This window comes from Muntiacus reevesi, chromosome 2 (assembly GCF_963930625.1).
Source record: "Muntiacus reevesi chromosome 2, mMunRee1.1, whole genome shotgun sequence".
In the NCBI taxonomy this organism is placed as follows: Eukaryota; Metazoa; Chordata; class Mammalia; order Artiodactyla; family Cervidae; genus Muntiacus; species Muntiacus reevesi.
In genome coordinates, this window is record NC_089250.1 from 152,921,143 (window position 1) to 152,936,495 (window position 15,353).

The 15,353-nt window shown below is 49.8% G+C and overlaps 1 protein-coding gene across 1 annotated transcript; it reads left to right on the plus strand.

Moving 5' to 3' along the window:
* Positions 1–1,728: 1,728 nt before the first annotated feature.
* Positions 1,729–14,659, plus strand: DUSP5 (dual specificity phosphatase 5). The gene is made up of 4 exons (XM_065923303.1): positions 1,729–2,311; positions 7,029–7,177; positions 10,210–10,429; positions 13,164–14,659. The coding sequence occupies exons 1-4, from the start codon at positions 1,933–1,935 to the stop codon at positions 13,568–13,570; spliced, it is 1,155 nt and encodes a 384-aa protein (XP_065779375.1). The 5' UTR covers positions 1,729–1,932; the 3' UTR covers positions 13,571–14,659.
* The last annotated feature ends 694 nt before the right edge of the window (positions 14,660–15,353 follow it).

Here is a 15,353-nt window from a genome sequence, read left to right on the forward strand (position 1 = left end):
CGAGCCTCTTCTCTGAGCTGGGGGCAGTTGGAGCAGTCCTGATCACATTAGTGCTCAGCAATCAGTACAGAGCCTGCTCCATACATGTGTGGTCCATACATGTAGGTTGAAATGTCTGGAGGTAGATAGTTCTGGTGACAGTAGAGGAGGGGCAGACTGCAGGAAAGGCTGGCATGGATAACCGCAAAGAGAAAGAAAACCTTCCACACCTTCATTAAGACTCCACTGGCAAGGCAAGGACAGTCGCTCTGACTGAAGGCAGCTGAGACTCAAAGGCAATGACCAGCTAGCTGGTGTCTGGTGTGATTGCATTTGATTTCAGAATTCAATTTCTGCTTCCTTCTAAAAACGTTATTCCCCTTTGTAGCAAATAAGCCCCTCCCTAGGGGAGGCAGCCCATTTTCCATCAGGCAGTCCCCTCTTCTCTCAGGCTCACAATAAAATCGTTAGTTCTGAGACTGAGAGGAGAAGCCTGTTTCTCTAAGGGTGTCTCTGCAGCTACCGGGACACAGAACTGCCCCTCAATAAATACTTGCTGAATGGGTGAGTGTGTCCAGTTCCCCAAGACTTGGGATGGGAAGCCTAAAGCTGCTGGGGACTGGTGGGGGCAGACAGCCTGGGATTATACTTTATCCGCAGATAATCCCCTAAATCCCAGAAGCCACCTGGACAGTTGGCTGGGCTGAGCTCCATCAACAGTGCATGCTGACGCTGCAGCTGAGTTCACCACAGATATTTTCTGGGTGACAGATAATGGTTCCTCAAAAAACAACCATTCTAATATTTTTTTCAGTGAAATTTTAGCTTTATTATTATTTTTTTATTGGGGGGTATAGCCGATCAACAATGTTGTGGTAGTTTCAGGTGAGCAGCAAAAGAACTCAGCCATACATATACATGTATCCATTCTTCCCCAAACGCCCCCCTCCCATCCAGGCTGTCACAGAACATTTAGTAGAGTTTCAAGTGCTGTACAATAGGTCCTTACAACCATTCTAATTTTTATCTGGGAGTGTGACAAAGAAAAGGACCATCGATCCTTTGAGGGCAGAATCCATTTGGGGAGATTAATTGCAGGCTCTTCTCTTCCTATTTTTACTTTCAGGTACTTTTATGGTGGAAAATTTCAAAATATAAAGAAAGTAGAGAAAACAGTATAATGAACCCCCCAGGTACCCTTAACCAAGCTCCAATGATGACCAATACAAGCCCAAATTTGAGTCATCAATAACCCAGATCTCGAAGCAAATTCCAGCTATCATCTCATTTCCCGCGTAAAGACTTCCGTAACGCCTGATTCATCTGGGGGCACGGCCGAGGGCGCCCCTAGCTCTGCCTACCGCACTGTCAGGCACGGCCCCCAGAAGGTCCAGAACCTACGTCTATGAAACTCAAAGCCTATGGTGCGACGCTAGCTCTGCCTCCTCCGCTTCCTCCTCTTCCCGCACAGCGTGGGTCACCTCGGCCTCCTGGCATTCCTGACAACCCACCGGCAGTCCACGGTGATGCGCAAGTGAGTGTCTGCGCGCAGCACCGCAGAGAACACAGCGAGGCGCCTTCCACTTCCTCTTGCTCGGGCTGACTAACCCTGGGCGCCCGCCCCGCGCGTCCCGCCCCCCGAGGGCGTGACCGCAGCCCGAAGGGGCGGGGAAATACCCATATTCCGCCTTATATGGGCAGCCACGTCACAGGCCGCACACCCATTCACATAAAACGCTGCGCTGCCGGCGGAATCCCCGGCTTCTGCGGCAGCGAGTGGCCCGGCCGGGCGCCGAGCGTACGGGGCGGGAAAGAAGAGTTGAGCGTCCGCTCCGGCGCCGGGCTCGGTCGGCCGGCCGCAGCCCTGTGGGGTCGTCTTCCTGGGCCTCGCCGGCGGGCACCCTGGCTGTGGGCACCTGCGGCGCGCACGGCGCGGGGCCCCTGGGCGGCGGCATGAAGGTCACGTCGCTCGACGGGCGCCAGCTGCGCAAGATGCTTCGCAAGGAGGCGGCGGCGCGCTGTGTGGTGCTCGACTGCCGGCCCTACCTGGCCTTCGCCGCCTCGAGCGTGCGCGGCTCGCTGAACGTCAACCTCAACTCGGTGGTGTTGCGGCGGGCCCGCGGCGGCGCGGTGTCGGCGCGCTACGTGCTGCCCGACGAGGCGGCGCGCGCGCGGCTGCTGCAGGAGGGAGGCGGCGGCGTGGCTGCCGTGGTCGTGCTGGACCAGGGCAGCCGGCACTGGCAGAAGCTGCGCGAAGAGAGCGCCGCGCGCGTCGTGCTCACCTCACTGCTCGCCTGCCTGCCCGCCGGCCCGCGGGTCTACTTCCTCAAAGGTGAGCTGCTTCGGAGCCGCCGGTCCTCGGTCACCCTCCCCCCCCTCCCCGCGTCAGGACGGCCCCGGGCTCTGGGTTCCCCTGCTGGCGCCGGCGCTTTCCTCGATCCTGGCGCCGGGGAAGTTCTGCACCCTGGGGCTTGACGTGCGCCGGGAAGGCCACGGCCGGAGTCAGCGCTCGCAGTTTCTCCGTCCCCACCTGCGTTCCTCGAAAGCGTTTGACGGCCTGGCTGCCCAGGGGGGAGGGGGGGGGTTGCTGCATGCTGCTGGGGGCGCTGCTTCTTAACAGTTGGGGAGCGCCCAGCACGAGCCGGGTTTCCCGGCGCCGGCTTCAAGTCTTTCACTGTGGCCGACGGTCTGGAGCCTTCCTGATGGACAGATCTGAAGGGATCCGCGGGTCGCCATCACCCCCCCCCCCCCCTCCATGAGCGTGGCGCCGCGGTGTCCTCTTTCCTCCCGCCTGGACAATTAGCGTATGTTAGGCTGTGTCTTCATCGACCCTTTTGCCTTTTTGACCCTGGTGAGTCCCTCCCCCCTCTTCCTTTTCATTTCATTTTATTGCTTTTTATTGTTCCTCGGCTTCCCCTTCTCCCCTCCCAGGCCTTTCTAGCTCCATTTGGAGCTGACAGTCTTTAGTCTTCCCACTCTTTTTCACTTCCACTCTCCCGGCCCGGGATCATCCCCTGGATTGGTCGTGGGCCAGAGCTGGGGCACCTAACGCGGTCTCCAGGGGGCGGGCGGCAGGCTGGCTAGCGAGCCAGGACCTAGGAGAGGGTACACAGGGTGCTTGTGAAGGGGACTGCGGTGCATTGGGTTTGAGACCCTCCAGTAGCTGCTTCACCAGTCTGCACGTTACACCTGCTGGGGGATATGACTGGTGGTGGCTGGGTAATTTACTGTCAAATTCCAGAGTATTGATTTTTGGATCACTTCCTGTGATTGCTGCCGCCTTTTATTTGAGTCCGTTTTAACCTCAAGTGTATGGAAGGCTTAGCCTGTAGGGAAGAGACGACGAGGACTCAGCCCAACCAACTCTGGGAGGTCGCCTTGAGATGTAACATAGCTGGGATTCAGAACTCAGATGCGGTGAGCTGAGAACGGGAGGGCGCTGTTTTAGAACCGTGCAACGTGTGGAGTTTTAACATTTTCCAGGCTGGGAGATTCCAGAGGTACAGGGGCAGCTCCCACCTCAATTAGCACCTCTTGCAGGCTGTCTGTCCCCAGTTGATTCCTGTTAGGGAAACACCAGAGGCAGAAGATCTTTCTCTTGCGCCCAGCCTTAGCCCCCAGGAGATGGAGAGTGCCCTCTAAACTCTGCAGAGCTTTCACACAGGGCCCCTGATTTCTTTGTCTTCCTGATAACCTTTTTGGTCTCCTCTTCTTAGCCATGAGTACAGAAAAAGCTTCTGCCTCTCCAGCAACATGAAAGATACCTTCCAGGAAACCCCTTCCAGTCCTGCCTCTGGTCTCCAGCCCTCTCCAAGGGCCATGCAAGCCATTTGGAAGTTATTGCCACAGAAAGTAGGCAGCTCTGTAGACTCACATCTCAAGTAAAAATGTTTTTTTAAAAAGTTTTTTAGTGAAAGTAACATGCTGTACAATGAAAAGTGGATCTTCTGCACACCCTAGAACCTAGTTCCACCCCCACTAGAGGCAAGAGTCAACTATTTCTTGTTCATCTTTAGATAAATCAATTTTCCATGAAAATTAAAATCTTTAAAAAATATTAAAAATATAATATTTTGTATATCTTTTAAAAATAGAATGATTTTGTATATTTCCTGTTCCTGCCTCTTTCACCTAACTAGATCTTGAGAGACTTGTCCGTAGCAGAGCATACATGTCCTATTCACTTTTAAAACTCATCCCCTGATGATAGCCGGTAAGTAGATTGGTTCATGCCTTAGTATTTGAAGCAGTGTGGGAGAGGATATCTCTGTCCAAATGCTTTTGTGTGTGCACTATCTTTTAGTAAAATTACGAGAATCGCCAGGTCACAGTTTATGTCCATTTTAAATTTCAGTAGAAATTGCTTGATGCTTAGCCTTACAGCAATGCTGAACTTTTAAGTTGTTGCCAAAGAAAATAATTTCTTCACCTAACTCACGTCCAGATAGGAGCTCAGGTTTTTGATCTAGTGGCATCTCAGACCGTGGGGGCAATGTCTTGTACACTTCTGTTAATGCCTTCTGCACACACGCACACACACAAACCCCACTAAAATGAATTGACCAAATGACATTGTCAGTGTGTATTTATAGACAATGTTCGTCCTCTTTCTCTGCTCAACTCCCCTGGTATTGCGGTGGTGGTCAAAAACAGAACCACTCTGAAGACAACTGAAGCGACCAAGAGTTGCTACAGCTCTTGCATCTCAAGTAAGGCACCAGAGAGGAATGCTCCATCTCTCCACCCCTCTGGTGGGAGTGGGTGAAAGACAGAGACCATCTAATCTGGAGGACTCCCGACCCCAACTTGAAGAGGCAGGACACTGTTTATCTGTCCCTCGTCACACTAAGACTCTTTGTCTGCCTGCCATATTTTGTCAACAGGCAGGCAGGACCCAGCCCACACCCGCACCTCCTGTCTGTCCTCCTAACAGCCAGCTCTTTTAAGTGCTCTATTTAAAGCCAAGAGATGGGGTGACCTGAAGGCTTTTCTTTCCCAAGCTTCATTCTGAAGTTTGAGAGGGCCTGGGCTGCTTTACTTCAGATTCCTGTCCCCTATCGCTCATTGTGTCTCCTAGAAACGCAAATGTTGAGGCGCAGGAAGTGCTTTGCTTACTAGGGACACCTCTTCGGAGGAAGCCGAGGGTCTGTGCAGGGGGCAGAGGCGGTGGTGGTGAAGGAGGGGAAACTAAGCCACAGATACCTCCAAACTTTCCGCCTCTGCCCCCCTCCGGCATGACCTGTCATCATGACCGGGAAATTGGTCATTGTGGAGGTCCAGAAGCTCATCTGGGGAGGCCCGGGTGGCTGTTGGCTGCAGTGACCACAGGGGACATTTGGGCGTGCTTGGTGGGGGCGGGGGCAGTTCCAGCACAACGAGAGGAAGCAGTAATGGCGAGATGACTCATTCTAGGAATTGGCCGAAGCTTCTGAAAGAGAGCTGAGACTGCCGAGTAATCCATTAACCATTTGCCTATGGCAGGGGTTTAAAAAAGCCACCATGTGCCCCACTGTGGGGCTATCACAGCACCAAAAGACAGATGGAAAAAAGGGGGGCCGTTGGGGAAAAAAATACATGGTCTCAGAATGCTGCTTTAACTGATGATTGAAGGAATTCCTTGGCGGTCTAATGGTTAGGACGGGGCACTTTCATTGCCAGGGCCCAGGTTCAATCCCTGGTCTGGGAACTTAAGTTCAGTTGAGTTCATTTCAGTTCAGTTGCTCAGTCTTATCCGACTCTTTGCAACCCCATGAATCGCAGCACGCCAGGCCTCCCTGTCCATCACCAACTCCCGGAGTTTACTCAGACTCATGTCCATCGAGTTGGTGGTGCCATCCAGCCATCTCATCCTCTGTCGTCCCCTTCTCCTCCTGCCCCCAATCCCTCCAGATCCTGAAAGTCACAGAGTGTGGCAAAAAATAAATAAATAAATAATGTTTTGACCCCAATTCTCTGGAAAAAGAAGCAGGTTTTCTGGAGGCTCTAGGAAATGCTGTAGGTCCCTTCGGAGTGGAAGCAGTGCGTTTCCCCACACAAGGCTGGCCTGTTCACCCAGCAGCAGTTGGCATTCTCAGGCTTCAGGGCCAGTTTTTTTCTTCGGTTCTTCCCCACTTCCTGTACAGGCCCAAGAATTTACATACTCAAGTTTCTCTGATTTGGTCAGAGTAGTTCTTACCTTAAGTGATCCAACTGGAGAAGTTTAAATGTAGTTAGGATTTTTATAGAATCATACCTTCGGGTAGTTGACTTATCAGTTTGAGGGTGTGTATGCACACACAAGGGCGTGTGTAGCTGGGGAGAAAGTTCAGGAGGGGAGGGGAGGAAGGAGATAAAGGGAGAGTAGGTGGCCATCAAGGGGAAAGCAGCGGGGGTTGGGGGTGGAGATAAGAATTAAGTTCAGAAGGCCTCATTCCTCTAGTTTGGTTTAGAAGGTAATTAACTAGATTGATTACACTGGACCTGTGGAGAGGACTGTCATCAGTGTTCTTAGCACCTTGGGAAGGAGAAAGGGCAGGGCTGTTTTATGGCCCTGAGGTTAAAACCTCTTGTAAGCCCCCATTCCCTTATAGAGGGTGTTTCATCCATAATCCTGTTTAGAGCTGATTGGCTATGGATGAAACAGACCAGCTTAGGAGCTTCTTTCAAAAATTAATGAAATTCTGCACAATCACACCTGAATTTTAGATAAATGTGAGAAAATGACTTTTGTTGTCTGGGGTTTGGTTAATATTTGCCAGGTGTCAGATATATTTCCTTTCACAGTTTAAGCTTCTTCTGATAGACATAAAAAGTTAATCATTGCCTTTGAACTGTAGCTTTTTAGGAGAGAGAGAGTGTGTGTGTATCTGTGGAGCCCATTTCTATTCTAAAACTATTACTTGTTTTGGCTCAGTTTCTTTATAAGACCAGAATGTATAGTAACTTAATACCTTTTTTTAGTATTCCACTCTCAGGGTATTGATCAATTCTAGGCATTTTCTGACAGACTGAAGCAAAAAAAAAACAATCAATGCTTATATCTCTCTTGCTTTTTTATTTTTGTCTTTTAGGGGGATATGAGACTTTCTATTCAGAATATCCTGAGTGTTGCGTGGATGTAAAACCCATTTCACAGGAGAAGGTTGAAACTGAGAGAGCCCTCATCAGCCAGTGTGGGAAGTCAGTGCTCAGCATCAGCTACCGGCCGGCCTATGACCAGGTTCGTGGTGTGGAAGCGCCATCCGGGTCCCTGGCTCTGTTGCCTGCACAGCACCCTGGCTCTTCCTCTCCCCGATCACTAATGTTGGTTGGTTCTTCCGCGGATCAGGGAGCTGGCAGAGGCCTCTAGCTTTAGAGAACCTCTGTTGCTTGCCAACTCGAGTTTCCATCCAAGAGTACATGGGCTTCCTTCCAGCAAATAAGCTGTCAAGAGCGAACACGCTTCAGGATGCTCGATGGCTTCTGGAGAAAAGGGGAAGTGAAAGATGTATTATTGTTAGCTGGCCTGGGAGGTGCAGAGAAGTGTCGAAATAGCAGTTTAGGTTTCCCTGAAGACGTTTTCAGAGCTGACATTCAGGCTTCCTGTGTTGGTCTTCTGTGTAATTGTTCATGCTCTGCAGTTTCTGCAAACCAGCCTGGTACCTGTAAAGACGTGTCTTGGTATTTTTAACTGAAGGAGGAAGATTGGGGGAGGGTTGTAGAGAAACTACTGTTTGGATGGCTATGCAGCCTCCTTTAGGGGTTTCTGATGCTTATAATTCCATAAATTCTGAAGACAGAGATCAAGAGACACCAGAGGATTTCATGTGTCTACAAACATGTGGGTTTTTTCCGTTCCTAGAATTGTACTTTCTGGCAACCCACTAAAGGCAAAAAAAAAAAGTGGACAGCTCAGCCAGGGGGTTACCTATGATGCAGGAGGGTGGAGGGGAAAGCAAGCAAGGACCCAGATCTGCACAGATCTCTGCACGGAGACCAGAGAGCAAAACCCACTTTCCCATTTTACAGAGGGAAAAACTGTCACAGCTGGTGGGTGGTTGATTTTTGCCAAGAATCCTGCAGCTTGGTTCATGGCAACACCAAGTTCAGAACTCCCTTCTCTTCATCCCTTGCTCTGGTCCTTTTCAGGATCCTGTTCTGTTTGCCACTTGCCTTCTTTTGGAAGAGGGTCATTCTAGTGGGTACCTGACTTGGTAGGAGGAACTTTTTAGGTTCTTCACACAAAATAAGAACATATCCAAATCATAAGAAGGAAGACTTCTAGATGCTGCTGCCTAAGATGCCAGCTGCCTGCCATGCAGAGCTCTGCCCCTGGGGATAGACTTCCAAGTTTAGCCAGGTGGCTTTTCCTTGAATGGAATCTTTGGTCAGGAAACCTATTCGCTTGGCAAGGTGCCAAGGTTATTATTTTGTTTGTTTTCTTTGTTAAAATTACAGAGTATGATGAACCCTGAGTTTTCAAGCCGCAGGCATCCGGCTTAGCTGGATTTCCATTTGCGTTTGTTTGTTTGGGTGGTGTTTTCCCCCCTCCCTTTCTCAGAAAGTGAAAGAGAAATGAGAATTTGCAGGATGTTGTGAAAGCACAGCAGCCCTTTGGCCAAGCAAGACCCGGGGGAGGCCCTGAAGTGTCTCCAAGACTCATCTGGGGAAGCCCCTAGTGTTACTTCTTAGAAGTGCTTCTGCCTTGAGAAAAGCTGGGGAGGTCATGTTAACCTTTGAGGTTTCTAAAGGCCTTTGGTTTCCTCCTCTTGAGTCTAAGAAGAGGATTAAAAAAAGGAAAGAAATATGGCTTCAGGGGTGTTGGTTGGGCTAAGCTCCAGGAGAAACTGAGTAGGATCCCAGGTCTGATGTGGCAGCATTTTCCAATCTCTAAAGAGAGGGAGACATCTATGTAGTTACCTCCTAAGTGTTAAGCCCAGGGGCCAGCTAACAAAAGTACTGGTTGTTACTATTACTGCCGTTTGTAAAATCTCTTTCAGTTTCTTTCAAGTGGTCAAACTGGCCTTTGCCTTAAACACCCGACATTTCAGGAAAGGAAAAGCAGACAGCCATGTGGGGTTTTCTGAGAATTGCCGCCTTCTGCCGGCCCTCATCCCATGCCCCTTTCCCTATCATGGGTCTGGCAGAGAGTTTCCATTCCACTCTTATTCCAGGACAGGAAATGGAAACACAGGAAACGGATGGATGATATGAGAAAGGCTGCCAAAGACACAGCCACCGTCACCCCAGCTCTGTTTTGTCCTGTGTATCTCCAAGGGTTCCCATTGTTCCAACTATGGAATGATAGCTTTTCTGGCCACCCTGGAAATGCTGAGACTGCCAGAGTTTGATTAACCAGCGGTTCTTTTTAGCTTTGCCTCAGGGTAGATGGTCTCTGGTTCTTTGGATCCTTCGTAACTAGAAACCTCAGGTATAGGTTGTCTCCCAAAAGAGTAAGGATATAAGCATCTCTCAGCAAAACTCAGCTCTACTAAAGATCAGGCCTGGGACTTCCCCAATGGTCCACTGGTTAAGACTCCACATCTCTACTGCAGAGGGCATGGGTTTGATCCCTGGTCAGGGAACTCAGATCCTGTATCCCACATTCTGAGCAGCACAGCCAAGAAAAAATACAACAAAAAAGACCAAGCCTCTGCTCATGGCCTGACAACTTTTCCTTATCTGAGGATTTCGGATAGATAGTGGTTATTTTCACTTCTGAGAAGTATACTTTTTGGGATGGTGGGAGGGCACACTTTGATGTTGCTGAGATCCAAATGCCTCTTAGGATCAACAGTGTCCTAGGTTTGATGAAATACATTACATCCAAGGTCAAGATTGTAAAGGAAGGGGCTCACCTTGTTGGACCCTTTTCCATTTTATCTAGAAGGAAATCAAGGTTGCCCCCAAGGTTCAGGCCTTGGCCTGGCACTCATGGGGCAGCTAGAACTTCAACATGGTCTTCTCAAGTCTTCCATCACTCCACCCTGCTTCTCATCCTTGTCAGTCTAGAAGGGCTGCCGACATTTCCTGCCACCTCAGTATATGTAAGGAAATGAAAATCTCAGCTGTGTGAGATTTGCTGTCCCTGAGTCCCAAGGCAGTGACATAGGGTAGAGAGTTTACCAGGACAGAGGCTCTACCCAAACTCTTGGTTAAAATGCCCTGGTTCTCAACTCTCTACCTGGAAACCAGAGAGGGAACCTCCCACCTGAAAACCCCAAAGAGCAAGCTGATCAATATTTCCTGGTTGTCCTTTGCCCCTGCTTCCAGGGCGGCCCAGTTGAAATCCTTCCGTTCCTTTACCTTGGAAGTGCCTACCACGCATCCAAGTGCGAGTTTCTTGCCAACCTGCACATCACAGCCCTGCTCAACGTCTCCCGGCGGACCTCCGAGGCCTGCACGACGCACCTACACTACAAATGGATCCCCGTGGAAGACAGCCATGCGGCTGACATCAGCTCCCACTTTCAAGAAGCAATAGACTTCATCGGTAGGTGCCACTGTCCTCAGTTATTTAGGGGGGTGTGTTCTTGGATTTTGATGTACTGATGGAGGTCACCCCATCGCTGAGAAGAGAAGCATCTTGTTTGTGCAACCACCACAAGTGGGAGCCAAGAAGAGATTCACCTACCAGAACGACAGAGGGGAGGATTTGAGTTGCTGTTTAATAGGAGCATTAATTTGCAGGGTAAATGTATTAGTTAATATCATCTTAAGGCAGTACTCACTACCGCTCTTTTAGGGTTTCTGGCTGGGTGGGAAGCAGAGTGCATTCATGAGTGATGCTCCATGCCAGGGACGCAGGGGAGGGAAAGAACCACGCACACTGTGCTTGTACGTAGATTGGGATATTTTTAAAAGCAAACAGAAGGATCGAGAGAGCATTACTTACGCACTGAACCCCCGGGGCCCCAGCAGCTTTCCAAGGTTTTTGGCAAACTGCTTTGGGGGCAATTTGTTTGGCATTTTCAGCTCATTTTGGATTAACGGTAACACTCGACTCAAGCTCCGAGCTTTATGCACAGAGAAGTTGGCATCTTTTTGCATCCTTTGTATGTTCCGTAAGGTAGTTATCACTTACTCCATTGTGTAGGCCTGGGAACCTCTGGTCCCTCTGCCTAGAAAGGGCTTTTGGGCCTTGGGATTTCAGCTTCTCAGAGCAGACTGGTCTGCTCTTTCGTTTGACATCTTTTTCTCCCATCCATCTCCCTTGGGGACTAGGCTGGACACCGCTCCCTTCTCTTGTGGACTTGCTTCCCTTTGCAGAGTCCTTTTTCCCCTTTAACGTGCACAGCTGTTGAAGTTGAGCAGTGGTCTTCCTGCTTCTGGCTGTGAGGGATGTTGGAGGGGAAAGGCTGGTGTTGAGTGTAGCAGTGATTTCTTAGTGCAGGGAGCCATTAAAGGGCCCCCCTCTTCTGCCACATGGTGGGCCCTCTGCTCATCACACACAATTTCTGCTCCATGGAAATCCACCAAGAAACTCACTGCGAGCAAAAGGCTGAGCCTGCCCTCCCTGGCCCCTGAGCCTCTGGGCTGAGACGGTTCCTCTGGAGCCTGCGAGGGGCAGCCAAAATGATGGGCTCAGGGTGGGAAATCCTTGACTTGTTCTCCCTGTCCCTGGGAATGCCTTGCCCTTCTCAGCCTGTTATTTAATTACCTAGATAGCTTCTCGGTGAGGTCATGAAGCAGCCCCCATCACTTCTCAGAAGCCTCCCTCCCCATCCGCTTGTGCACTGTGTCTGTTGTGTACACAACCACACAAACCCACAGCATTCTGAAGGCACACGGGCTGCTTTTCCCCAGACCACTCCTCTGCTGAAGGAGGGAGGGACTGAGGCCAAACCGCGCTCACACTGACCCCTTCCAAGGGCCACATGGAAGGCGAGCCCCGAGGGGTAGAATGGAATCCAGAAGCAATGTACTGTAGGCTCTTTGGTTTCTGGGATTCGGCTCTGGGCCAACTAAAAGCTGGATGACAAGGAGGCCAGTGGAGGAGCAAAAGAAAATTGTGGAGTCACGACCCTGTAATCCTAGAAACTTGGAGTCCCCTTTGAACTAGTTTACAAGAACTTTTTTTTTCTTTTGAGTCAGAGACTGTATTGGGGGCACCTCTAAGGAGCTATCCTGGGGCATCCTTTGAGATTTTCATTCTGGAAGCTCAAGGGATCCTTCCTGACTGCTCAGAAACCTGATCGTTTAGATCTTAGAGATGTGTCTGCAGACCTTTTAAACATGAGGAAGGAGGTGGGTAAGGGGGCTGACTTTTTATTGGCCTTTCAAAATCTTAAATGTTTTTGCATTTGGTGGCCTGACATAGTGCCAGGTATGTCTAACTTCCTGTGATGTAATTGTTTCCTCACTAGCAAGAGAGGGAATTGGAAAGACTCTTTTTTGTGGTTTTTATTTGATATGTATGTATGTTTAACCTTTTACCCCTGCCCATTTTTAACAGTTAGAGCTCTTTTTGGGGTAGGAGTAGAACAGAAAAGGAGGGCACCCCCCCGCTTTGTCATATTGAGCTAAACCATGCTAACTGACGGTGGTAGCTTTATAGCAGCAACTCCCATTGTTGTGCAAGATGGAGTTTGCCAAAGCCATTTATATCCTCTGTCTCGTAAGCATCACTTAGCCAAGGCTATAATTAGCGGCTGCACACTATTTATTGTGTGTTTCATTGGTGGGAACCCTGGGGGCTGAGCCAAGCATCCCGCCCTGGCACAGCCAAGCAAGGAGCCCGGGGAGGCTGGAAGGCCTTTCCCAGGATGGGGACTAGGTCATCACCATTAGAGTCAGACCCTGAGAGACAGGAATTGCTTTTCCAAGTCAATCTTTGAGCCTCTCAGAAAAATGTGAATGTGCAGTAAAAACTTGCAGGCAGTTTGAAAGATTTTCCCAAAGCTTTCCTGAAACCCATTTGTGGAACCCAAGTTAAGATGGCATCCCCAGGAAGGGGTTACTCCAGGTCTAGAGCATCTCTGGTGGCAGAACCTGGGCAAGTACCCTGACAAACTAAGGTTTGTGAAGGTCCTACAGAGGGGTGGACATCAGTGGGACTCCAAGGTCTGTCCTCACCAGTGGGGATTAAAGATTAGCAGAAGCCTAGTGTGGGACCACTGCTGTTGAGCAGATGTGATGAGACTTGATGACTCGGTCACTTTTTTTTAAACCCAATTGCCTTTGAGTTCCCATCCCAGCTCAGTCCCACTGTCTCTTCTTTCTTCCAGACTGTGTCAGGGAAAAGGGAGGCAAGGTCCTGGTTCACTGTGAGGCTGGGATCTCCCGCTCACCCACCATCTGCATGGCTTACCTCATGAAGACCAAGCAGTTCCACCTGAAGGATGCCTTTGATTACATCAAGCAGAGGAGGAGTGTGGTCTCGCCCAACTTTGGCTTCATGGGCCAGCTCCTACAATATGAGTCTGAGATCCTGCCTTCCATGCCCACCCCCCAGGCTCCCTCCTGCCAAGGAGAGGCCGCCGGCCCTTCGCTCCTCGCCCACTTGCAGACCCTGAGCCCTGACGTGCAGGCTTCCTACTGCACGTTCCCTACCTCGGTGCTGGCCCCGGTGCCCACCCACTCGACAGCCTCAGAGCTCAGCCGGAGCCCCCTGGCCACAGCCACATCCTGCTAAACCTGAGCTGGGGGAGCCAGCCCAGCCCCAAGAACAACTGTGATTTTGTATTTTGACTCGTGGACATTTCATACCTGTGCAATACTGAAGACCTCACCCTGTCCTGCTGTCTTGGTGGGACAGTGAAGGGGTCACTAGGTTTGCAGACAAACTTCAGACTGACCTCGGGACTGAAAGAAGGCCAAGCCATCATGAGAGCACAGTGCGTGCTGACTACTGAACTTCCAGACCCCTGCCCTCAGGACTGCCCAATCTTTGCACCTCAGAATTCGCCTTTTCATTTCAAGCATAAGGCAATAAATACCTGCAGCAACATGGGAGAAAGCAGTTGCTAGACCAGGAGAAAAGGCAGTCATGAAGCCAATTCATTTTGAAGGAAGCACAATTTCCACTTTTTTTTTTTTTAAAATTTTGGCAGTCTCTGTATCTGTCTCTGTTGCTTCAGGGCATAAGCTGATCACCACCTAGTCAGGAAAGTAACCCTGCAGGGTTTTAGGGACATGATGTATATGCCGATTTGAACCCTCGAATGCTTTTGAGACTCCATCTCAGATCAGGTGGCATCAGTTGGGTGAAGTAGTGAGACGGGAACACTTCCGGTTTCCTTCTCACTGTGGGTTCTTCCCTGACTTTGGACTTGGGCATGATTCTTATTCATACTTGAACCTTTCTTGTTGCACCTCTCCTCAAAGCAACTCTTGTGTCATTTGAAAAGAGTTCTTTAGACCATAGACCAAAAATTACCCATTTGAGGTAGTGGCAGTGGATGCCACAAGAGAGAAAGGGTACCCACTTCCTGGGTCAGTGGCATTGAAATGGTCGTCACCCCAGCTTGCTGTCTTTATATGTGCTTGTCTCGTCTCTGGTTGGTGACACGTGTGTTCTTCCCTGCCCCTGGGGGTTGTCTTCAAGCTGTTGACTTCTGGGATTTGCAGATTTCTCAATGTGGTACTACTTTTTTTTGTCTGTAGGTTATTTCTCCAGGGGAAAAGGCAATAATTTCCTAAAATCCATATGAATGTGAAGAAAAGCAGTATGTTACTGGTCATTGCCGTCATTTTTTTTATAGTGCAAAATAAAAATAGTAAAAAGAACAAAAGTGCTTCTTCATGTTGATGAGTTCAGGCTGGGATACATTGAGGTGGGGACCCTGCCTACTTTTCTGGGCTCTGTCCAAATGAACTCTTAAGGTGATGGTGGTGAGTGTGCCGTTGCAGACATGAGGCTGTCTACTCAATGCTTTCCAGTTGGGAGCCTTCCCTAAGCTCGCTCACAAGAGAATTCCTTAGACCCAGGCCATGTGGGGAGGTGGTCAGCATCTGTCCACCCTGAGCTCTTCACTCCCTTAAGTCTCAGGTAAAGAGTTCAACTTGAATCTCAGCTTCTTCATCCATGAAATGAGTGAACTAAGCTAGATGGTCCCAAAAGTTCCTCAGAACTTGAGACCCTTGATTGCAGCAAACCTGAGTGGCAAGCTTGTGGTCAGCCTTCTCCCCGGTACCTATGTATAGCAGACTCTGAGAAAAGTATGGAAAAATGACGGAGGGACAAATAAGCAAACAAAGTGAGGGTTTGCTTTAAATGCTTGTTCTTTTTCACCCTTGGGATTAATTCTTACAGATAATTCCCTGAGAAGTTCCTAGGTTAAATCCTTCCATGAGTGGGTTTAAATCCAAGGCTGAATCAGCTTGCCTTCTGAGTAATGTCCTCTGTGTGGTGGAGGAGGGAAGGGGCAGTGTTTGCTTATCCCCATGCTTATGCCTCTGCTCCAGCCTACTCTTGG